This window comes from Palaemon carinicauda, chromosome 31 (genome assembly GCF_036898095.1).
Source record: "Palaemon carinicauda isolate YSFRI2023 chromosome 31, ASM3689809v2, whole genome shotgun sequence".
Classification (NCBI taxonomy): Eukaryota; Metazoa; Arthropoda; class Malacostraca; order Decapoda; family Palaemonidae; genus Palaemon; species Palaemon carinicauda.
This window is the reverse complement of record NC_090755.1, coordinates 80004388-80030684: the sequence shown is the minus strand read 5'-3', so window position 1 is coordinate 80030684 and position 26297 is coordinate 80004388. Positions and strand designations below refer to the sequence as shown.

At 34.7% G+C, this 26297-nt stretch overlaps 1 protein-coding gene across 1 annotated transcript in view; it reads left to right on the top strand.

Annotated features, from left to right (window-relative positions):
• Positions 1-26297, top strand: part of btv (beethoven) — a 231462-nt gene that overhangs the window by 84849 nt on the left and 120316 nt on the right. Inside the window, exons 24-38 of the mRNA XM_068355462.1 lie at positions 376-513; positions 1173-1289; positions 2995-3087; positions 6109-6302; positions 7066-7204; positions 7531-7833; positions 8334-8650; positions 9755-9874; positions 9995-11125; positions 18918-19023; positions 20228-20368; positions 20826-20977; positions 22598-22742; positions 23287-23418; positions 23560-23724. Of these exons, the coding sequence (XP_068211563.1) occupies positions 376-513; positions 1173-1289; positions 2995-3087; positions 6109-6302; positions 7066-7204; positions 7531-7833; positions 8334-8650; positions 9755-9874; positions 9995-11125; positions 18918-19023; positions 20228-20368; positions 20826-20977; positions 22598-22742; positions 23287-23418; positions 23560-23724 (3393 nt within the window). The remainder of the gene's footprint in view (positions 1-375; positions 514-1172; positions 1290-2994; positions 3088-6108; positions 6303-7065; positions 7205-7530; positions 7834-8333; positions 8651-9754; positions 9875-9994; positions 11126-18917; positions 19024-20227; positions 20369-20825; positions 20978-22597; positions 22743-23286; positions 23419-23559; positions 23725-26297) is intronic.

Genomic DNA, 26297 nt, shown 5'->3' with positions numbered 1-26297 from the left:
TTTGTATAAAATGCATTACAATCAGGTAACAATATTTATGTAGATTTTGAATATTAAAACTTTTTCTTCATAATATTTCTAGATATTTATTTGAAGCTTAAGTACATTTCATTCTGAAAAATATTAAGGCAGTGCAGTGTATTACAGTATACACAATGTAACGGCCTTAATTTAATTATTTTCATTGATAAATTTAGCATGTGGAACAAGATACTGTCCTGTTAATGATACATTAAAGATTTATTTATAGGTGTTAATTAATGAAATATATTAGCAAAGAGCTTATTTAGTGTTTTTCTTACATTAAAGATTTATTTATAGGTGTTAATTAATGAAATATATTAGCAAAGAGCTTATTTAGTGTTTTTCTTACAGTCACACCTGAAGAAACTTTTTGCTGGAATTCATAATGTAAGGTTTGATGAAAATAACTCCCACATTATTGCTATGAAGAGTTTAGAGGGTGAAGATGTTCCTCTCAAAAAACCTGTGGAAATTACAAACAAAGTTGAGGTATGATTCCTTGATATGGTTTCTTTAAATGTGTTGACTTAATATTGTGCTAAAAACCTCTTGTTGTTGCAGTTGTTTTATATTGATGTTTGGACGGATTACAAGCATTTGCTATTTCCATGTTCTTGTCTGCTTTTTTACTCTTTCAGTAGTTTAAAACTGGAGTAGAGTGTTAGGTTTCTGTTGTTCAAGTTTCATGTCTCAGTATTAACCCTTTTACCCCCAGGCTATTTGGAAATTTCCAACCCTTAACCCCCAGGGGGTTATTTTTTTTCCCAGCACATTTTGCAGTATATTTTTTTTTTAAATTGCTCTAACAGCCTTAATTTTTGTTATAGAGAGGTCAGGTTGGTCTCATTCTCTTGGAAAATGCCTGAATTTTCTCAAAAAATTATCAAAAATATGAAAAAAAAATTTATAGCATTTTTTTGCAAGGACGTACCGGTACGTCCATGGGGGTAAAGGGATGGGTTTTACGAAACGTACCAGTACGTCCTTTGGGGGTAAAAGGGTTAGTAGTTTAAAATTGGAGTAGAGTGTTAGGTTTATGTTACTCAAGTTTCATGTCTCAATATTAATGTATCAAAATAATGGAAAGACAAACCCACTTTGAAAGAGCTTTGTGCCCTAAAATAATGTTATTCATCATTAACTTCAAGGAGTGGCTTGCTAAACTGAGCGATGAGATGAAATCTACTCTTCAGCACTTACTTGTCGAATGCTTGGAAGATGGACGAGGTAGTTCAGGGATGGATCCATTAAAATCCCCATCTCAAGTAAGTTAACAGTTTGTACCGTAAGTTAGATAAACCCGTTTTATCTCCTAAATATTCTGAGTGTTTTAAGAGGAGAGTATAATTTCATTAGAATTTTGAAGTATTGTTTACAGAATAAAATTCTGATTTCATTAGAATTCTGAAGTATTATTTACTTATTGAAATTCTATCTTTGAAAACAGAGATGAGTTGATAGATAAACTGTAATCGTGTTAGCAAAATTAAACTTTTGTATTTAGCGTATGAGAATAATTTTAAGCTAAGATGATCATTCCTTATTTAGTAAAGTCATAATTGTTGTATATCTGGCTCCATCTACAAAGCAAGCATAGAGTTAGTCTCCTTTGCAAAAGTGGTATGAAATTGAGATGGAAATGTATCTAGCAATTGGGTTCTCAACTGTTTTAGCTCGTAATTGAGTATTTACATGGAAATATCTTTGATTTAAAAGCATGATGATGGGTATCAACTAGGAGTTTTTGGAGGTGAACCAGTGATGCACTATCTTAGAGCTGAATCATATGACCTTTCCCAAACCAAATTAATCTTTTCAATTTCATTTAAATGTTGAACCTTTTATGTTTCTTAGAAAACTGCAACATTGATTTCAATGTATGTACATCTGTTTGCTTTGCTATTCTATCTTTTACATACTTATCATCACAAATAACCAATCATAATGGCTGACCCTATCAAAGGGGTTAATTTGGTGTAAGTTATACTGTAGATTCTCATTTCTTATAAAGTTGTTTACAGCAAGATCATTGTTGCTAAGTAATATTTTGTTTACGGTGTGTATTCCATCAACTGAATTTGTTTAAATCTTGTACACAAATTATTCTGTGCTTATTAGGCTTGAGTAAATCCCAATAGTGCTTTATGTCTTTGAAGATGATAAACATGATTTTCATATGCCTAAATATCTTGAGTATGTAAAATTACTGTTCAGAAAATGTCTAGACATATGACCGTGAAAGAGAATTAAGATTTTTTAGTTAATAATATCTAGTTTTACATTACTGTATTTCAATAGAGCTCTACTTCAGTTCTTCCGTCTTCCTTCATGAATCCTGGTTGAATCGACATCTATATTTAAAGAATTAGTGCCAGTTGTCTTTCACTTCAATTGCCTCACCCACCCTGGTATAGTATTTCCAAGTAGATAGCATTATATGGCAACTAACATGGCATGGGGAAGCTTTCAATATTCTTGTCGATTATGAATTGTTTACATCTTCAGTCATTTGCTCCAGCCTTTTTTCAAGATTGATTATTTGCCTTTAAAAGCGTATGTGTTATGTACCTTTGTCAAAGGGTGAATGTGATCAGAAACTCCTTTTAGAGTGTTGTTACCATACAACAACATCTACTTAGCAATAGTATACTATATTGTTGAGGCAATTGGATTCAAGGAAAATAGAAACTTTAATGTTTTAACGATAGATATTGATAACAATGAGCTAGAGAAGGAAGCCAGATGAACAGCAGTCGAATATTGAAATAAATTCAATTCATTTTTAATAGTTTATTTTTCAGCCTAAATCTTCATGTATACATGTTTCTTGTCATCCAGAGTTACTCTATTGATGTGATTTTAGAAGTAATAATTATTTAATTGTTAAGATTATGAAGTTCTTAAAATTTTTCTTTGTTAGGTTTTTAAATTAGTTAAAAGCAAAATATGTATGCAATGCAAACTTTACAGATTTTGTGTTTATCCGATGCCATTCTGTTTACGGAACGCTGCGAAGAGTCAATCAAAGAAGGACGTCTCAGTAATTTCTTGAAGGAATTGGAGGTATGTTTATGACTTGTTTGCTATTCAATAAAGCCCAATTATGTTTTTTTTTTTATATATTGAAATGAGTCCACAGTTTTATTTCTGTCCCTAGAGCTCTTGAATGAATAACATTATGAAACAAAAATAATGTAGACCTATGAGAAGCATAGCAGTCGTTTTCAGAACTAATCTCAGGGTATTTTTATTAGGATGGGAAACCCTTATATTATTAGATGACTTAATGAAAAAATAACTATACTAAAAGTTGGAATGGTCTCTTCCTACCAGAGGGAGAGGTGACTTGACATACATTAAATGTAAAGCTTGTAGGTTGCTTAAGCTGTTCCCATAAATAAATTAGAATAATTTTCAAGGAAAGGATGACAAGATATTTTTTATTATGTAAGTGAAGTCATCGTGCCTTAACCCTTTTATCCCCAATGGACGTACTGGTACGTTTCACAAAACTCATCCCTTTACCCCCATGGACGTACTGGTACGTCCTTGCAAAAAACTGCTTTTTACATTTTTTTTTTTTTGCATATTTTTGATAACTTTATGAGAAACTTCAGGCATTTTCCAAAAGAATGAGACCAACCTGACCTCTCTATGACAAAAATTAAGGCTGTTAGAGCAATTTAAAAAATATATATATGTTGCAAAATGTGCTTGAAAAAAATAACCCCTGGGGTTAAGGGTTAGAAAGTTCCAAATAGCCTTGATGTAAAAGGGTTAATTATCAAAGCCAATACCTTCTTGACCTCTACCAAATATAACTAATTTTTCCCCTCCCCTGTGATCCCCAGTAAACCCGACAGGTGGCCCTGTGGGATGAACACACTGTAAGCCTTTTACTACCAATATCTTCATCTGTTTTACATCCTCCACAATATGTAGTCTGGACTCTTCAGCTGTGACTTATTTAATATTTTGAAAATAGGTAATTTGCTAGTACAGTAGAATGAGAAATAAGTAAAAGCCATATCTTATAATTATTATTATTTATTATTATTATTATTATTATTATTATTATTATTATTATTACAAGCTAAGTTACAACCCTAATTAGAAAAGCAGGAGGCTTTAGGCCCAAGGGCTCCAACAGGGAAAATAGCCCAGTGAGGAAAGAAATAAGGAAACTGGTAGAATAGTGTGCTTAAGTGTACCCTCAAGCAAGAGAACTCTAACCCAAGAGAGTGGAAGACCACGGTGCAGAGGCTGTGGCACTACCCTAGACTAAAGAACAATGGTTTAATTTTGGAGTGACCTTCACCTAGAAGAGCTGTTTACCATAACTAAGTCTCTTCTACCCTTACCAAGTGAAAAGTGCAGCGGTTAACCCCTTAAGTGAAGAAGATTTTTTTGTTTATCTTAATGTTGTCAGGTGTATGAGGAAGGAGGTGAATGTGTAAAGAATTACTATACAGTATATGTGTAGGCAAAGAGAAGGATCCAATGTAGTACATCTGGCCAGTCAAAGGACCCATTAATTCAATAGTGGTAGTATCTCAATGGATGGCTGGTTCCTTGGTTTTAAGGTAAGTATATAACAAATTGTTTTGAAAAAGATATGTCAGAGCAATTGAGTTGGTATTATAAGAGTTGGTGATGGAACCTTGTGAATTCATAACAAACAGGAATGGGAATGACATACGGATCTTTGATTGGGTAGTTGGTTAGTGGCAGGGGTCTAAAACATTAAAAACAGTGTAAAAACTCAAAAGAGATAAAGCAGTACCAATATACATCATAATCTAAACAAATCCCTTGCAGCCATGAAAGAATAAGCTGTAAAGTTATTATACATCAGTAACCGTAAATGAGTTACTTAGCCTAAAGTCTTACCACAAGGGTCAAGACTTAAACTAGGCTAAAAAATTATATGGAGTTATGATGAAATTAGTAAAAGGTAAAGAGGTGGCAAAGAATACTTTTCACACTGGCATAAAAATGTGGGAAAACTGCATTACCATCGTATTCCAAAAAACTCAAACATTTCTAGTTTACGCTCTCCCAGAACTTACCAAAAAAGATACACAATTTAGGTTAAGCTAATAATTATAGGAAAACCTTGTTAGTACTTAAGAAGAGGTAAAGTAAGGCAAATCATTTTAAAAATTAAGCTCTTCAATATGCTGTAGTGAAAACTAAAACTAAATGGCATCATACCCTAAGTAACAAGCTCTAAACAAAACAATTGAAAATGAATTAACTTGTTACCTTTTATTACGTCAATGCTATCGCTAGGAATACTGTAATGCAAAACAAACTAAGAAGATAATTAACTAGGCAGTACTTGTCTGAAAAGTTGATGAAGGAGTCTGAAAAACTGTTTCAAAAGGATTGTTCAGAAAAATACATTAACTGTTGTCTACTGTGGAAAAAAATTATTGGATGGGCACAAGTCCCTAGGCAGTATTATTTCCAATATTTAATATTGGTTTTGTCCGATGCATTTCAGCATGAGAGGTGCCGTGATGCGTTCAATACAGTCTGCTTTATATTCACTGAGCCTGTACTATGCCTGTTGATACATTGCCCCCAGAGCAGGGAAGACAATATCTTTTGTATTTTTTGCTATATTGGATTCCCTGCTCTACCCTTTAACAGGAAAGTTCTTGGTGACCACAAAGCACATTAACCCCCACAAAACATAGAAAACTGGATGCAGAGTGACTATCTTCTCTTTAGGAAAAGTTACATCTCATGTGTAGAAACATATTAACTGAATGCATATATTATTTTTATTTGTATTGGGTGAATAAAAGGTTCACTGTTTAATTAACATCAATTTGCTTGCAGTTATTCAACTAGATTGCAGTAACCCAGGATCATAAAATTACATACCATCAAAGGACTAAGGATATATACATAACAATTTTTGTGACAGTAGTTAAATCTTTTATAATCAGTGTGGTAGATTATTCTCTTATGAGTGGTTTACTTTTCTCTGCTCTATGGTACCTGTATGTATATGTCGATTGTTGATAATTGGTATATTTTATGTTTAACATAATGGATTTTTTTTTATATTTACAGGCTAAGCTGGAATCATACACTGGTGTTGATTTGACGCCAGAGGATAACCCTGAATCAGTAACGGACAGTCATGTCTTAGAACTGAAGTTGAAAGCACTGATATTTGATACCATTCACAATATTGATGTGGTGGAGTCTCTCATCAAGAATAATACAACATCAATTGGTGACTGGGAATGGCAGAAACAGTTGAGGTATTTTGTATTGATTATTTCATGTGACCTCATTGCTCCTAAATGCTTGTATTTGTGGTCTTAAAAATGTCTCTGGACTCAACATCTTTGTGTAACGGTTAAAATTATATCAGTAATAGCAGTGAATGCACCATCTGAATCCTGAAGTTTCTATCAATCACCTTTCAAACTTTTTATGAGTCTGCAATGCTGGCAACAGATCTGAGTAGAATTTTACAGCGTGTTTTCTCACTGAAGGAATACTGATATCCATTTTTATTTCTAACCATTATTCCTTGATTCTAACCTCTAGTTCATTACTGCTTTCTGGCTTATTCTATTTTCTTTTTTAAGTAATACAACATTGATTTCAACACCTTGTCAGCTAGTTTTGCATTGCTGGTTTCTACTTTGTTGATTTCTGGCTTTATTATATATAAGCAACCATGGGAGATCACGCCTTTGTTATCCGAGATCAAAGCATTTTATAATCACTAACAATGTTAAATTGTGTGTGTATTTTGTGTTTTAAAAATTATTTTAGGAATGGAATTGATAATGCCTAGCTTTTTGACAATTTATGTTATCAAGCATTATCTGTGTTTTCAGATAGATTTTATCATGTTATATTTTATTAGGACTTCACTGCCACATTTTTTTTTTTTCATTATATACTGTTTTATGAAAAATTTATATTGCTTAAAAATAGGTGTTTTAACAGTTAAAGATCTTTTTGAGTAGGGGTATATATGATATTTTAATATTGGATTTTATGTTTCTCAAGGTTTTATGTAGGGGATGCAGGAAAAGCAACAATGAAGATGGTGGATGCCGAGTTTGATTACACTTTTGAGTACCAGGGCAATGCTCCAAAGTTAGTTCATACTCCACTCACCGACAAGTGCTACTTGACACTCACGCAGGTGTGAAACTTAAAATGTATTTTTATGTTAATCATATTTGGAAAGCAGGATTTTACCTCTCAGAATTTACATGGTTTAGTAAATGGACTATCAACTGTGTAAGGGATTATATTTATAAGACTTTTTTACTATCCATGGAAAAATATCAGATATTCATTATGTCTAGTTTCTTTGCATTCTTAATGAGATTTAGATAAGGAATACAGTAATATCAAGTGCATCATTTCCTTTAGATAATTTTTTTCATTATTCTTTTTTAATATGTAATCTTAACAAAAAATTGCATGGCATTTAATTTACCTAGCCTTTTTTTGGGAAAATTTCAGGGCATGCACATGGGTCTTGGAGGAAATCCTTATGGTCCTGCTGGCACTGGGAAAACAGAATCAGTCAAGGCTTTGGGAGGATTGTTTGGTCGACAGGTTCTTGTATTCAATTGCGATGAAGGTATTGATGTTAAGTCGATGGGTCGCATATTTGTGGGCCTTGTCAAGTGCGGTGCTTGGGGATGCTTTGATGAGTTCAACCGCTTAGAAGAAGCTGTGCTGTCGGCAGTGTCGATGCAGATTCAGACAATCCAAGCTGCTTTGAAGTCGCACGCTGCAACCACAATGTTGCTTGACAAGGAGGTAAGAAGATACGTGTCTCATTTATATGATCAGAGGAGCTCTTAAGAGAAATATCAGAATTTTTTTTTTTTTTAAACATATAGCTAATATATTTAGCTGCTGTCGACCTACTTGCGGTTTTCAGTAGACTCAAATTTTTATTTTGTAACATTTACATTTGTAGAGCATAGTTAGTGTATAAACTGTGTATTTTATTTTTTTTCTTAATCACTTCTTGAATCCAATGAAAAAAGAACAGACACCTTTGGTTGGTTTAAATTTTAATGATACTGTATAATGTGTATTTGATTTGAATAATGCACTGCTCTTTACGCTAATTATCTGTATTTACTCCACATTGCTTTCTCATATACCTTAAGAACAATTTGCAAAGACAATAGAGGGATAATTTTACTTCATCTCGGTGTCTAATTTCAAGACATGGTTATGTATCTGTTGTGTCTATTAATCTGTGTTTTGAAATGCTCTCAGTAGAAATTGCCCATTCACTTCTTTTTCAGATACCAGTTGATCCTAACTCAGGGATTTTCATTACCCTGAATCCAGCTGGAAAAGGATATGGTGGAAGACAAAAGCTCCCTGATAACTTGAAACAGCTGTTTAGACCTGTTGCCATGGCACGGCCAGACAATGAACTTATTGCTGAGGTTATGCTTTTCTCGGAAGGCTTCAAGAATGCCAGGAGTTTGGGCCGTAAGTTGGTTGCAGTATTCTCTCTGTCAAAAGAGTTGCTAACTCCACAACAGCACTATGATTGGGGCTTAAGAGCCCTCAAGACAGTCCTCAATGGCTGTGGGAATCTTCTCCAAGCTACGAGGTGAGTCCTGTACTAGACTTTCACAGTCTAAGCAAATCTTTTTTTAATATATGTTGTTAAAAATGATTTAGCTTCTATTGTTTTCTAAATAGATCATTTCTCTAAAACTTTAATTGATATTACTAAAAGATATATTTTGAGTCCTGTACTAGAGTACCACAGTCTTCGCAAATCTTTTTTTAATATATGTTGTTAAAAATGATTTAGCTTCTATTTTTTTCTAAATAGATCATTTCTATAAAACTTAATTGATATTACTAAAAGATATACTTCTTCATTGCCTGGTATCATTATTGTGGAAAAATTATAGCCTTTCTAATGGAGATATGAAAGATTAATTGAAATACAGTACTGTATAAACTGCTGCATTATCGTAAATATCCCTTTGTACATCATTGGTAGGCTATAATAAAGTAATACTTTGTTCCATGTATAAATTTCTAATTCTCAGCGTCTTTTCCTACTGCTTTTGAACAAATTACTCTTCATTTTAGGATTTTTTTTTTAAGAGTTTGATTCTATGTGCATGAAATGTTTTGTTACATTAATAATATTATTACTATTGTAAATGATCTTGTCATAGATAGATTTAGAAGACTGTTGAGACACCTTTCTAGACTGTCTTAGTTCATGCAAGAATGATTTCTTAAGTGATAAATGTAAAAATAGGAGCTAGGTAATAGTAAGAAGTTAGACAGTTGAATAAGAAAAGAATAATAGGAATGGGCAAAAATTGTAATACAGAAAAGTATGCAACTATAGTAAAAGGGTGGCTTTAAAGACCTTGAGTACCATCTATTGTTTTCTACTTAACACTCACTGTAAGAGTTATCCCATATAGGGTGTTTGAATTGTCTCGGGTGTAGTATACAGAATTGATTCCTGTTTCTGTAGGTGAAATATGTTTTTTTATGCTATTGACTGAATGGTCTTGCTTATTATTGTATTGATAGGTCTGGTATAATTGCAAATTGTTAATGTATTGATAAAGAAGTTATCGTATTTTGTTATGTAAAATAGCTCATCTTTAAGTCATAAAAGCATCTTATTAATGGGTGAATAGAATCTGAATGGCTATTAATTTCTGGTGATGTGTTCCTACAGGCACGGAATGTCAGATGAAGAGAAGGAAAAGGGAGTCAGTGATGAAAAGGAGTCAGAATTGGTGGTTCAAGCACTGAGGCTGAACACCCTTTCCAAGCTAACATTCTCGGATAGTGCAAGGTATTTAATTTTCTGTAAATATTTCTGATCACTGTGTGCAATAGATCCAAAACATGACATTATTTGTTCAAGATCATTTGAAAAGTTTGTTTGTCCTATTCAATTTAATTTTTTTTCTAGGTTTGATGAACTGGTTAAGGATGTGTTCCCTAATATCAAATTCCTGGGAGTTGGCTATGAAAGCTTAGCAGAGGTTTTAAAGGAAACATATGTAGAATTGAAGCTCATCCCTAATGACCGACAGATAAAAAAAGCATTGGAACTATTTGAGCAACTCCAACAACGTATGGGAGTCGTAATAGTTGGTCCCTCCGGCTCAGGGAAGACAACTTTGTGGCGTACGTTACGGCAGGCACTTTTGAAGATGGAAAAGAATGTTAAAAAATATGTCATGAACCCCAAGGCAATGCCAAGACAGCAGCTGTTGGGTCACATAGATCACGATACCCGAGAGTGGTCTGATGGCGTGTTGACAGCGTCTGCTCGTCAAGTGGTCAAGGAACCTACTGATGTCACTTCATGGATCATTTGTGATGGAGATATTGATCCTGAATGGATTGAGTCATTGAATTCTGTGTTGGATGACAATCGTCTTTTGACCATGCCGTCTGGAGAGAGAATACAATTTGGCCCTAATGTAAATTTCCTTTTTGAAACTCATGACCTCTCGTCTGCCTCTCCAGCCACCATCTCTCGTATGGGAATGATTTTCCTCAGTGATGAGGATACAAATATTCAGGCAGTTGTTAACTCATGGCTTAATAAACAAAGTGAAGACCTGAAGCATCTTCTTGAACCATACATTGAAGAGTATTTCTTCCAGGCCCTTGAATGGGTTTTAAAGGCAGGTGAAGCACAAGTTGAAACCACTCTTGTTGGTTGGGTCCTTAATGGATTATCACATTTACATGATGTCAAAAGTAAAGCTCATTTTGCATTGGCACTCATAAGAGGTCTTGGAGGCAACCTTCCAGATCAGACAAAAGCAGATTTTGCACGCGAGGTCTATTCCTGGATTGGAGAACATGTTCCTGATTCACGTAAAATATTGAATCACTATTATGATCAAGAGCGAGATCGTTTAGAAACTTATGTATCTGACTCTGCAGAAAATATTAAAGTTGAGTTTGGTCATGTTCCATTAATTTTAACTGCTGATGCTCAGTGTAGCCTTGATTACTTCAAGCCGTGGCTTGAGATGGAAAGTCGACAACCATTCATTCTTGTTGGACCAGAAGGCTGTGGTAAAAGGTAAATATTTTAAAATTGTTCTAAGAATTGCTGCAAGTTGCTAGATAATGCGTTTAAATAAAGATTGATGGCCTTTTTAAGAGAGGGTATCTTGAAATTTATAGTAAATTGACTGACATTAGTATCATGTAGTTCCCGATAGGAGAAAATAAAAAAGTCACGTGTACCAATAAATTTGTTAAAAATAAGAAAGTAGTATGAAACTAATTGCTATCAAGGTGTATTTTATTTAGATTTAAAAATGATGACTTGATGCTAAGTGATATATTTAATGCTGAGGATTAGAATGAAACTGTCTTTTTTTATTTAGTCACTGTTATTGGTAATAATGATATGAAGTAGATTAATGGAATGTCTTGAAAGTTTTTTGGTATAACCAAGGATCTTGAGAGTGAGAATGAGCTTTGCATGGTTCAGTAGTCAAACATGCATTTAAAGATTAAATGTAATGCACTTGACCTCACTTTATCAAAGGTTTAAAGGCTGCTAATGTATGGTAGCGGCAAGGGACAGTGACATTGCCCTATCAAGCAGTATAATGCCATAAAGACTGACCATATATAAGTATAATCAGTGCCCAAGCCCCTTCTCCACCCAAACTAGGACCAAGGATAGTGGCTGCTGATGACTGAGCAGATAGACCTATAGGCTCCCCCAAACCCCCCATCCAAAGCTCATAAGGATGATGAGGTTGCAGCAACCAAAGGAACCAACGAGTTTGAGCGGGACTCGAACCCCAGTCTGGCAATCACCAGGCAAGAACGATACCGACAGGCCATTATAACCCTATGTTTCAAATGATTACAAACCATCTACTTATATTTCGTCATAAATTTCTATGAACATCCCCTGACATTCATTTGGGTTCTCTCCTGAAGCTGGTTAAATGACGACTTCTGCACTGAATTTTAAATTTCCCATCTTCCTTCCTGGTAATAACCCAGTCCCTCTAATGTATTATTGTAATCATACAGTTGTGTATGGCAATACTACAGTGTGAGTAAGACACATTCCTCTCTCTTCCATGTCTCTTTGTCATCGTGTTAAAGAGTCAGCAGCTCTACCTGCACTTCATGTTGGAATTTTGGGTTTTAGGAAGTTTTATATAAACTTGTTATTAATTATTATAGATTAAATAGGGATGTCTTCTTCAGATCTTCCTTTTGTCTTATCTATGTCTTCTTGTGAGGGTTGTTCAATGGATTTATACTGGGTGATAATGATCCTCATACTCTGTGTCAGTTACCAGGGGCAAATTTTTTATTTAAACAACTGGTGTGAAGAATATAGTTCTTTCTCAGTTTTTCTTATGAAGGATTACCTTCAGTTAGTAACCGTTCTCATGAAAGATTCAAGTCATAAAAGAAAATTATTTTTTAAATCAAGGGAAAAGCCAAAGACCAAGCTAGTTGATTGCTATAGGAGTAAGGTTGCTGATTCTTCATCAGCTATTACCAAGATTATAGCTATTGATTGTAATAAGTTTCATAAGCTATTTACTGACTTCCATTTTAGTGCAATCTGAAGACCCCAGCATCCCTTCAAGCAAAGGCAGTGATCCTAGCTTAACTTACCCTATTTCAAATCCTAGGCAAACTCCTCAAATTGTACCTACCAGTTCTGGTGTACCAGTCAGTAAGGATTCTGTTGGTACTCAGCACATTATAAAAGTGAATAGCCTATCCTCTGGTGTCTCTCTCTTTAAAATTAGTATAGGCCCTTCTATTAGGAAACCCTTGCATTTTTATAATCCTATCAGCTCCATATGACTACCATATTTCAAGATAGAAGATTGGGCTGGGGCTCTGGATCTTGTTGTTCTTCCACACGCTGAAGTCAGCGCTTATGAGCAACCTTTAATATGCATACAGTACATCAATAATGTGGTATGATATGGTTCCTGTTGACTGGGAATCACAATTTTTAAGATCTACTTCAAAAGTAAAAGCTTTGACCAGAGTTGAGAAGTGGTTGCATCCTGTTTTGAGGGGTAGTGGAGATCATCCTGGGGTAGTCTTGGCCACTGGCTCATCTCGTATTTTCTTTAGTGGCTTTAACCCTGGATAGGTACGGTGGGTCGTTTGCGACCCCGAGCGTCAAAAAAAAACAGGTTTTTCTCACGTGACTCACCCCTGTGACTGAATTTGTGGGTGATCGACCTGCAGGAGGTGTCTCCCCTACACGCTCTAGTAGTGTCCAGATGTGCATTGCTGTAGCTGTACTCCTTCCCCGATTTCTGAGACGCGTCGGGGTCGTTCGCGTCCGAGTTTACCCTTCTGAGGTAGTTTGCATAATTATCAAAGTTATTACGTATTATGAAATTGTCGTAGAATGGTGCAACTTGTATAGGTTATCAGTTGTGGAAAGTCTTGGTGGATTGTTTGGCTACCATGTGCATGTTTTTTTTTTTAGTTAAAATGTCGTTCATCACCACGAGGACCATTTTACCGCGAGTGCCCCTTTTTCATTTTTTTTCATTTTTTTGCCAAGTCATTTTTCCGTAAGATATTGCCAAATAGTGTCGTAAAACTTTTGCTTGTTTAGTGTTGGAAAGTGTGTCTAGATGATCTGGCTACCCATGCATGACTTTGTTTTTGTCAGATACGACGTAGTTATTGGTATATTGGGTATTTAACTGCGGTTACCAATTTCTGTTTTTTTTTTTTAATATTTGTAAAAATTACTACGTAGTAAGGAATTGCCGTATATTATTCATTTTTTTTTCATGTTTATGTGTTAGAAAGTGTGCCTTGATGGTTGGGCTAACACGTGCATGTCTTTTTTTTTATCTGAGATGTCGTATATTAGAATGTCGGGCATTTTACCGCGAGTGTCCCTTTTTAATTATTTTTAATTTTTTTGCCAAGTCATTTTTCCGTAAGATATTGCGAAATAGTGTCGTAAAACTTTTGCTTTTTTAATGTTGGAAAGTGTGTCTAGATGATCTGGCTACCCATGCGTGATTTTGTTTTTGTCAGATACGACGTAGTTATTGGTATATTGGGTATTTAACTGCGGTTGCCAATTTCTGTTTTTTTTTCAATATTTGTAAAAATTTACTACGTAGTAAGGAATTGCCGTATATTATTGATTTTTTTTTCATGTTTATGTGTTAGAAAGTGTGCCTTGATGGTTGGGCTAACACGTGCATGTCTTTTTTTTTTATCTGAGATGCCGTATATTAGAATGTTGGGCATTTTTCCGCGAGTGCCCCTTTTTATTTGTTTTGCATTTTTTTGCTTAGTCATGTTACCGTAAGGAATTGGCAAGTAGTGTCGCAAAACTTATATTTTTATAGTGTTGGAAAGTGTTTCTAGATGATCTGGCTACCCATGCCTATTTTTTTTTTAGCCAGATATGGCGTATATATAAGTATGTGTTCGATTTTCCTGTGATTGCCATTTTTTCGTTTTTTCCCATTTCTTTCAAAATTACTACGTACTAAGGAACTATCACAGAGTAATATTTCATTTATATGTTTATTTGTCGGAAAATATGCCTTGATGGTTTGCCTAGCACGTGGCTGAAATTTTTTTTTTCTGAAATGCCGTATATTAGAATGGCCATTTTTCCACGAGTGCCCCTTTTTATTTGTTTTGCATTTTTTTGCTTAGTCATGTTACCGTAAGGAATTGGCAAGTAGTGTCGCAAAACTTATATTTTTATAGTGTTGGAAAGTGTTTCTAGATGATCTGGCTACCCATGCCTATCTTTTTTTTAGCCAGATATGGCGTATATATAGGTATGTGTTCGATTTTCCGGTGATTGCCATTTTTTCGTTTTTTCCCAATTCTTTCAAAATTACTACGTACTAAGGAACTATCACAGAGTAATGATTCCTCTAGATGTTTATTTGTCGGAAAATTTTGTTTACTTTTTTTTTGATTGAATATCATCAAATTTTTTTAGCTAAAATATTGTTTTACATTTTTTTTTTCGATTTTATTTCCCTTCAAAAAAAATTTTTTGGGTCAGAATTTTAATTTTATAGTCGTAAAATAATCGACAATTATCCAGCAACCCACCATACAATTTTTATGCATATCCAATAATAATTAGATTAGTAAATAACACCTTGAAATTGACATACCCTTCCTACATTTCAAGTGGCAGATTAGGGAGTCTGAGTCAGTGTGGTTGGCGGCCATTTTGTGGACATATCCGAAGCGTAAGCTGCCCTATCTATATATATTCTTGTTCCCTATAGAATTTGTGATATTTTGGTATATTTTTACCTGCATAAATATCATATTATATATTAAATATATGTATTTTTTTACGAAATTTCCAAGTACTCAAAAAATTACCTTTAGATATGGCCCCTGATATAAATGTAATTTACAAAATAATGAAGATTTTTTTACATATTTCTATTTTAGGATAACATATGTTTATTCCCTAAAAAAATTAGCCACTTCCTATTTCATTTGGGTACCCAAAAAAATTCATGAAATTTGGAAAATTTTTTTTGGCCAAAAAAAGTTACCCTTTTTTTCTCATTTCAGATCTTCACCTCCATGGGTCTGACTTCATCCAAAATACATCAAGATGTGTCCTAAACATTCAAGAATCAATTCCTAAAAGGATTTGTGTATATATGTATAAACTTTTTTTTATGAATTTTTATGTCAGGTCTTTTTTTTTTTCTACTTAATTTTTTAAAATATTTATAATAAATAGTTTTTCTGCAGATGAGTAGTATTTATCTTTACAGTTGTTTTAAGCATTCATTGAAGTTTTTTTTGGCAAAAGAAAAAAGGAGGTTACTGCAAAAACTGATTTTTTAAGAATTTTTTTTGGCGTCGGGGTCGTTCGCGTCCGAGTATACCCTTAAAGGGGTGTCCGAGGACCGTACCTATCCAGGGTTAATGTGGGTTCTAGTACCCTTAATACCAAAACAAGTCCTTTGCCTAGTGTAGACCCAAAGGCTAATAAAAAAATGGGAAGGTTTGACGATTTACGTTGGTTACGAAGCATATACGGACCACATTCCTGAAGATGAAGAGGAAATGGTAGAGACTTAACTGTTGTGAGGTACTGTATCTCCATTTCAGTCTTGGAGAATATATGTTGCATAATTATTTCTGAATAGATTAGCTCAGATAAAAGCTGATAATTCATATTCTATTATTATGTTGAATGTTGCTGCTTTTAAGACTGTCTACACTGAAGTTTTGTAGTATTTTCACCTATAGAGTGAAAATAAGTGGACACCTAGTATACTGCATAAATATTCAGTAATTTATAAAACAAATCAATTGCCCAACCTAGTTCTTGTCCCTAAACAAGCTAATTCTCTTGACTCTTATCATAAATGTGAACCAAAGGAAGTGTGTTTAGTTGCCCTTTTATCTTTTGTAAATTCTATAGTAGTGGTTATTTTAACTTATGACAAAAGAAGTTTACAGATCCCCCAGATCTTAATCATATTCAATGTCATGTAATGTATTTAGATAAAACTATTTGGTATGGGTTGGAGACTACTGCATTGTGGTAATTTTTTTAGTTAAATGAAGAGAAAAAGTGTGCTACTAAATGGTTGGAGCAATATCCGATATGTAGACACTCAATTTAAATACTAATCCTATATTGCACCCCATAGTAGATCAAGATATGATTGATAATGTGTTAGTTCAGGTAGCTTTCACAACACAAAGTGATGCTCTCTTTGTTCTATTTCACAAAGGCATTCTTATTCTCCTTACTGTTAACTGGCTGCTATATCTCATAAAGTAGACAGCCTGGCTACAATGCCAAAGACTCATCTATCTTTAGAAGAAAACAGCGACAGTCCTTTCCTAAAGTTCCAGGTAGGGGAAAGACGTTATATCTTTCATTAGGTTTGGGGAACCCTTCACCATGATCCTTGGTAATCCAATCCTTCCTTGTCCAAGGAATCTCTTTCATTTCCAATTGATCCAAACTGTTGAGCCAAGTTCATCTTCTAAAATTAGAGATTACAAAACTTCTAGAGAAGAATGTGATGGGAGGATTTAGATCCCTCCCCAAGGTTCTGAAATGGTTTGTGTCTATTTCCCAAAGTGCATGCACCTACTGCTAACATGAGAGGGGACCAAAGCAATCATTCTCTCAAGACAGTCTCTTTTCAGCATCAGCAAGAGAGTAGGAGAGTTTCAGGCTCTTCGTCATGTCAAACTTTTGAGGAACCTTCTCTGTCCTGTCCCTCTGTGTAAGTTGATATAAAGATGCCTGATGTCACAGTAGGCCACTGCAGTACTATTTTATGTAAGGAGTAGTCGAATCCTTGCAGAAGCAAGAAGTTTACTGACTGTTTCTTGTGGTTTAATGACGCTGCGTGCTTTATATATGCAGCTTGATCAGTGAATAATTTTGACATAGCAAAATGAACTCACAAGCCTAGACCTGTCAGAAGCCTTCTGGTTTACCTGTTTCCATAAATAGAGGTGAAGGTTCAGTTTGAAGTTGGACTACTTCTACCTCTTTTTACCTTACTTTCATTGCGCACGGACTCACAAATCCCTTTCCTTGGGTCCTGAGTTGGCTGCTCAGTAGTTGAGTAATGCTCTCAGTCCCTTCACAGTATGCATCACTTTTAAGGTAGTGCATTCAGCATAACTCTCAAGGAGAGGTAGAATAACAGGCACTTCACCTTTCATATTCCTATTTCAAGGGGATACAGCAGTTGCAACCTTTTCCTGCTGGTTGGACATCTGACACAAATTGCACCTTTCTTTAAGACCATCTGCTGAGAAGCAATTCCTTCATCATCCTGGCAATGGGGAGCATGGGTTGGTGTCGCATCAGTAATTTTTTTTTATGAGACTGGTTTTACACGGCCGACATCATCTCCCTGTTAAAGAGATAGATTTTCTGTGTCCTAGTACTTTACAGGTTTCCTTTTAAGTCTGTACTGGCTGAGGCCCTTAACAGCTTCTACAACACTATGATTAGCTGATAGGAAGTTGCTGGAGTCACCCTCTTTGATCCTGTACAGGACCAGGAAGGATGACACACCCAAGCAGGAATCTTCCAGTTTTTTCTTTATTTTCTCCCTTCCTACCAATGACATGACTGAGTTAACATATTTCAAAGAACACTAGCTCACAAGGATGGTAAGGTTGCAGACACTAATGGCCCTAATGAATCTGAGTGGGACTCGAACCCCTGACTGGCAAGCACCAGGCAGAGACATTACCAATCAGGCCACAACAACCCTGTTGCTTGTAGGTCAGGTAGGCCTATGAAACCAAAGCTGGTCTACCTTTATTGACCAGTGTAGTTGCTAGAACAGACTTGCTCTAGTAATTAGGATGCTATTGCAGTTGCTCCTTATAGATACAGTAGTATCAGCCCTGTAAGGAGCCACATAGTATGAAAACTATGAAGCGGGTAATTAATAAGTAACTGGGGCATCAGGTGGTGCATGCTCCGTGTAAGTAATACTATTTTGTTTGTAGGACTAGAGAGTGTAGTGCCTGGGGATTTTTATGACTGCAGCTGTGATCAAATATATAAAGAGGTTGGATGAGAAAATTAACTTTTAGTAAAAATATTTACTTTCAGAGAATTATTTATTTGAAATAGATTTTATTTCTTTTAAAAATAGGTCTCTGGGGCAAAGCAAATCAAGAGGTTTTGTACTGTATAATATTGAAAAAAACATACATGATAGTGTAAGAACATACTCAAATATTATAGCTTAGTAAGTGTAGTCCTTACTAGTCTTATTTAAGCTTGCTTACGGTTATGTTGCTTATGAAAATAATATAGTGTATGGCTTATTCACGTTAAATATTCTGCATTTTTACAGTTTACTGCTACATGACTGTTTCTCAAAGCTCCGGAGCACACAAGTCACCATGATTCATTGTAGTGCTTACACTGCCCCTCAACATGTGTTACAAAAGTTATCCCAGGTAATTTTACTTTATTTATTTGGATAAGCTTTTCTTATTGGAATGTTTTGCATTTAACAATTTTTGCTTATGTTAATTGATTATTTTGACTATCCATTTCTTTGGTCAACTTTGGTAATTTAGATTTTTTATTGTGTGCTAACTTTTATAAGAATTGTTCGTGAGTCACAAAAGGCTGAAATGAAAGTGATATTAATGTACTTTGTATGAAAGATTGAAATTTAATCATTTATTTTTATTTTAGTATTAGCCTGATACTACTATTTCTTGGCCCCAAAACTTACTCAGTATACTCAGTATAGAGTTTACCCCCCCAAAATTAAAAATTTATAGTCTTCCTCCCTTTACCGAAGGTGACATCTGGTAGTTAAAGTCAACCAAATTCAGTTTTCTTGTTGAAACTGATCTCTTATCCATTACTATAGTCAGTGGGGAGGAGGGTGGGCATGTATATGAACATTAGGAAAGATAGAAATGATAAATTTTGTTAAAATTCATTTCATTTCTTTGAACCTCCCTGATGTTAATATTTCTGCCACACACTCAAGGTCATCAAGGAATGAGATAGGAAGATAGAAAATATTCATTTATACACCAGACCTGCCTCTTTGTGTAATTCCCCAGTTCTAAAATGTATATAATCAAGAATATTCTAAATACCTATATGACTAATTAAATTCATTAGTTAATAAAACTAAAAGGAAATAAATTTATATCAGGACATCCCCAGTGGCAGCTATGGTCACTAAAGGCCAGTAAGTTTATAAAAGAATCAGGATTCTTCAAGATATTGTTTAGCAAATACTGACCGGCAGCTAAAACTCTTTCCAAAGGCAGATTCCTACAAAATGTCAGCTGCGCATTTGCTTCTCTGTTATCATGCACATTGACTTGGAAAACTTTGCAGAGTTGGAAGTACAGCACTGTGCTATTGTTTTCTACTTATTTCTTTTTACTTTTATCATAGATTGTCATTGACTGATTATTTATCAATTTGGGGGAAGTGCCTTGGTATATGTATGTATGTATGTATGTATGTAGTAAGATAGTTATAATTATGATGGATGATTTCCTAACTATTTATTAAGCTGGTATTTTTGAAGATGATGCCAGTAAAATGCATGCAATAGATTACTTGATTTACATATTGTTCCAGAAATGTATTTTTTCTTTCAAAATAGTAACTCGTCATTTTAATTTCCAGATGTGTATGGTATTGTCAACAAATACAGGTCGTGTGTATCGGCCTAAAGAATGTGAAAGATTGATTGTGTACCTGAAGGATCTCAACTTGCCCAAACCCGACAAATGGGGTACATGCCAACTAATCACCTTTTTGCAACAGGTGAAAAGTGTTTATAGTTGTTAAATATACGTGACTAACATAAACTTTATTATTATACAGATTCTTAGCTCTGTGCACTTGGGCTGGGGCTTCAGAGATCAGGTACCTGGAGCCAAATTATAATTCAGTCGTAAATTGTTACTCTAAACTAAATTAGGTAGACTTTCCACTATTTACCTATTCAGTTTTCCATTTAGAGTGGGTATCGAATTATTGGCTCTTGCATAGAAAATTTGTTAAAAATCAATACAGTATTGACAGTACAGTATCGGAATCTGTCAAGGTTATTACAGTTCTTTATCAAATTAAGAATTATGGATGTATCTATATTAGGAAATTGGATTAATTTTAAGGCATATTGCTGTAAGATCAAACGATTCATGACTGTTATTGAATGAATAAAAATTTTAATGATATTGAAAATATGAATACATATTGGATTTTATTTCTTTTGTAGGTGGTCACATATAATGGCTTTTATGATCAGAACTTAGAATGGGTTGGACTGGAAGGAGTTCAAATAGTTGCCTCTATGACTGGAGGCTCAGCTCTTGGAAGACACAAGCTTTCCACAAGATTCACTTCTATTGTTCGAATTGCCTCCATTGGGTAAGTTTTGACTTGTGTGTTATTCACAGGACCTCTTCAATAATATAAAATTCAGCATAGTAAAGTTTTGACCTACTTTTGTCTCTGTAGGTTCCATCACTTAACAAAACATAATTTCCATCAGAAACTTTTGCAATTCAACCTTAAAATAAATAGCTGCTAAAGATCTTTGTCATTGAATTAGATTACCTGGAGATATATAAGTGCTGTGAGATTTAGTACATGTCTGGTCCATAACTTAAGACAAAATGCAGTCGCACTAACCTGTCATATGAAACAGAAAAATATATTACAATATTATTTGGATAGCAAGATGCCTTCAGTGTAATTGAATACCAGTATATCTTTTCATGGTAAAGATAGTAGAAAATCTTAACATAATTTATTATGGTTGTATTGTGATGCAAATTTCATTAATCTCTCATAATGATTTGTAATTACCATGTTGAACAGTCTTCCCTCATATCTAACCCAAAGAAAAATTTTAGCCAATTAGGTAGTAAAACACCAGTTTAAAAATTATCTTTTTGTTTGGTGAGGGATCTATGGTTGTGGTTCAATCACGCCCCAGTTTTCTATACCGACACTCAAAGAGTGAGCGAGCTAGGTTTATTCCTGGCATTCCATGCATCTCTTTTTCTCTGGTATATTCAGCAATAATTATGCCTTAGAAATGGTGCTAGATGAGCATTTCACGGAGCGACACAGGTCCCTCGCCCAGAAATAGATTTTTCCTTCGTCAAATTCCATTTTTTCTTATACCTATTATAAATTCAAGAGAATCCACTATTCAGTAACAAGGTTGGGCAAACGTATCTTCTTTGTATTGTTCCCATTTTAGTATATCTATTGGTGAAGAAAGTGCAGTATTGTAATTTGTCAAATGCTTCACGATAAGTTGCTCAAATGCTTGGTTTGAGAATCAATCTTATGTATTCTCTCTCTTATTTTGCATTCATTATTGATCTTATATATACAAAATCATTGCCAAAAGGATGAGAAAGGTCAAATCAGAAGCAAAATTCACAATGATTTCCCCGGTTGAAAATTACAAGTAATGGTATTACAATGTGGAATTATGTGTAACTTAAATGTTCACCTGTAGAGTAACTGAAACTTCTACATTTTTTTAATATTTTTTGAACAAAATAACCAGAATTAATGTATATAATCCTGTGAAAAGTTTTATAAATTTTCCTTTAAAAGTAGAAAAGATTTCTAGATTACTATATAAGTACAGTATTCATTTTGTGCCTATACACTTCTCCATTCCTCCTAATTAAATTACAGTTCTGGTTAACATAAATCCTTAATAGGTTTTGCAACTTAGAGACAAGGTTCTTGTTCTTACGTGGATTATCTTTGATTTTTAATGACCCATTAATTGGGAGGAACGTAGAGAGTAGAGGTCCCCTTTTTAGTTTTTGTTTCATTTGTTGATGTCGGCTAACCCCCAAAATTGGGGGAAGTGCCTTGGTATATGTATGTATGTATGTTAATTGGGCTAATTTTAAAGATGGGTTTGCTAGGAAAAAATACTTCTACTTATGAAAAGCACAAAATTTTCCATATCAGTTATAGTAGTGTTCCTCATGGTATTTATTTTATTCTTTTATCCAGGTATCCAGACCGTGAGCAATTAACTGGAGTTTATGGGGCTTACTTGAAACCTATCTTGGAATCTGTTGCACCAGGTCATCCAGTCTGGGGATCACAAGCAAAAGCTCAGCAGCTGGCTACTTCTATGGTCAATGTGTATCAAAATGTAATGATATAAACTAAAAGTTCTATTGAAGATATTTTTTTTTCAAAGAGACATATACAGTTTACTATCAGTGTTGTAGGCTTTGTTTTGTTGAGAATGTAAACATTGCTTGTTATAGAAATATTGATTTTTCTAAATCAGTTTCTTTTGGTATAGGGACAACAGTCAACTGAAGGAAGGTCTCTGTTCTTAGCTGCACTTGTTTTATACCCTCATACTTTACCTCTGTTTTTGCTGCCTTTCTTCCATCTTGTTGTTTATCGTATTCTAACTTTTACTTTAGCGTAACTCTAGGGTTTTACCCTAAATCCACTCAATCATTAGATAAACTCACTAATCCTAGATACAGGCTATTTAGCCAAAATTTTTAAATCTACACTCCTCTATTCAAAGTTTTGCAGTGCCTCCTTTTAATGGTGAAATGTGATAGATTCAAGTTCATTGGAACATTTTTATTTAATACAGTATAAATATTTATTTCTCTTTACATGCAAATACAAGGGTAAAATTAAAAATTGAAGATAATTATTTTTGTTTCTTATAGGTAAGAAATTCATTTAGTGCTGATGACTATAGCCATTACCTCTTCACACCCCGAGATTTAACACGCTGGGTATTAGGACTTCTTCGGTACCAGCTGCCTGAGAAGGATGATACTTTGCAGCCGCTTCTTGAGGTAAATGCCATGAGGTTTTACTTAATATTTTGATATTTGTCTAATGGCTACAATAAAGACTTAAAATCTAAAGAATAATTTTTTTTTATTAGAGTAAAGTAATTTTGATGATATACAAGTGATTTTTTTTTTTTTTTACAGATTTGGATCTATGAAGCTTGTCGTCTTATCCGAGACAGATTAGCAGAAGATGGGGATATTGCCAAGTTTGATTCCTTGATCCTCTCTGCTGTTCAGTCTGACTGGAATGTAGATTTACGATACCATATTACAAACTCTTACTATGTCACTCCAGCCGTTGCAGCAGTAAGGATTTTGTTATTTGTCATCTCAGCAGTTGTGTCATTAGAGAGAGTATTTTTTTGTAGTGTAGATGCTGACATAGCTAAAAGTATTATCTATTTTCAAGATGAAGATGGGAGTTAGACCCCTAAAAATAAATTAATTTTTGCATTTTTATTTTTATATATAGAGTTGAATAAGTTTTGAAGATTTCTTTGGATGGTTCCCATTTTAAGATTGGTTAAATTTACATCGTGCATTGCAACATTTCATTATTCAATGGGCATATCGTGCATTTCACAAGTGATTATTTTACTTTTCCTTGTAATTTTTATTCAAATTCAGAATATTTTGAATTTATGAATAATGATCAATGTTTTGTAGATTTTTTGTAGATTTATTCTTTAGCCTTTATTACTTATAATCATTATCATCATCATCATTTCAGCCTTCAAAAGTCCTTTGTTGGATGTAGGCCTTCCCCAGGTTTCTCCACAGACTTCTATCGCAAGCTATTCTGTGCCACTGTTGCTTATGTTGGTCTAAGTCATCTCGCCAGCGGGTTTTTTGTCTTCCTCGGTTTCTTGTGTATCCTCGGGGTGTCCAGAAGGTTGTTCGTGATGTCCATCGGTTGTCTGTCAATTACTTATAATACATTGAAGCCAATGAAAAAGGTTTGGTATTGGATATTTTTGTTTGTCCATGGTGGTGTCTGTTTATTTGTTTACTTTTGATCTGTGATAAATCTCATAGGCCTTGATAGGGGCTACCAGGGCAAGCTTGTAGCTTGCCATGTCTGTTTCTTAGACAAAAACCTCAATCTTTTGTGTTCATCTTTCTGTGGTTAACAGTGCCCTCCTCAACAAACTTTGGCAATCTGGTGTAACTGTACAGTTTTTATCTAGACTCACTAACTTTAGAGCGAGTCTCTGGATCTCTTTCTCCAGCAGTATATGTCGAGTAGTGCTGTTTATTGCAGGATATTTCATTTTGTGCCATGTCTCCTCCTTTTTCAAAAACTCCCATCCAACTTTATGGGATCAAGAGAAACATTGGTGTCTTCTCAAACTGATTTTTTACTCACCTTGGAGATAATTTCTCACGCTTTCTATATATTTTTGAAGATTGTTTGAGAGTTGTACTAACTAAGGATCCATTCACTCTCATCACAGCTCCTTCATTTGTCGTGCGTCCTTCATTGAATCCTGTTGAACTTTAATTTTTGCTGCTACCTTCACAACCTCCGATTTCATTACTGGCTCTACCTGCCATCATTTTGGTTGCCTGGGAACTATATAGGTTTCTTTCACCTTTCAAAAGCCATGGATTTATATTGTTTCTTAGCATGCTGTTCAGAAATCCTTGATAATGCCCTTTTCTTCCTCAATCGAGGTAGTGGCTCTCTTACCTTCCATTTTAGTTTCACTTACAAGAATACCACATTCTTGTATCCGTTTTCTCCATTCAAGACCTGGTGAACCAAACTCGCTGACTGCCCTTCGGTTGCAGAAGTGGCTCAGTTAAACATACTTTTTAAACATACTTCATTCTACGCATTTTAGTGTGTCAGAGAATGGAATTACCAGTAATATGTCTGGCCCCGTCACTTATCATTCTGGTCTCTTAGGTCAGACATATCTCTCCTCCAAAGACTGCCTTTCAGCACGTTAAGTTTCCTGAAACACATGAATATCTTGGAAAGATCTCATCCAACCTAAGAGGATTAGGTTTAACTCATCAATGTTTGTGTATTTGTATGAAAACCCAATGGAAGAATTTATTTCCCATCAGAATTAAAATAGATTTGTCAAAGGGATTCAGTTGAAGTTTCTTTTATAAACTTTTAAGAAGGGTTTGGTAATGGAAATTTGTGAGGATGACGATACTTTAGTAACTGTTGGTTAGGATCATCCAATTGTATGGTTCATACCCACAATCCTTAATGATATTCAACTTCTGGTGGCCATTAGCTATTGAAATTCTATCAAACCTGAAGGTGTTTTTCATACGCTAATCACTCTTTCATGGATAGAGAAGTAAAAGCTATGGATGCTCTGGCCCTCTTCATGTCGTGTTAATTTATGATTGTGTAACAAGGTTTTTGGGGTTAAAGTACCATTTTTTCATGCCTAGCTCTTACAATTCTGTTAGCCTTGCACAAGGGCTCTATGAGAAGGTCACTCCCTGTATTTGCCCTCGCCATTTAGTGAGAGGTTCACCAAACTCTCTGAAGTCTTTGGCAAATCATTGGTCCTTGCATTGGGGAGAAATGACAATCAGGTTAAATGAAAAAAACATCATATGCTGGTTGGATATCAGGTCTCATAATGAATCCAAATGACACCAGAAACAAGTAATTATCCCAGAGGAGGAGGGTCAAACATGAGGTGGGGAGGTAATTTTGCTTATGGAGAAATGGCCATGGAGAGGACTTAGGACTTTCTTGTGTAAGGTTAGAACAGGGAATCCAATACGACAAATACCAAAGAAATATTGTCTCCCTTGCTCTAGGGCCAGTTTATCAATGGGCAAAGCACATGCTCAGCAAGTATAAGGGAGACCCTTAAATTCAGGCTCATTAGAACTCGACATAACAC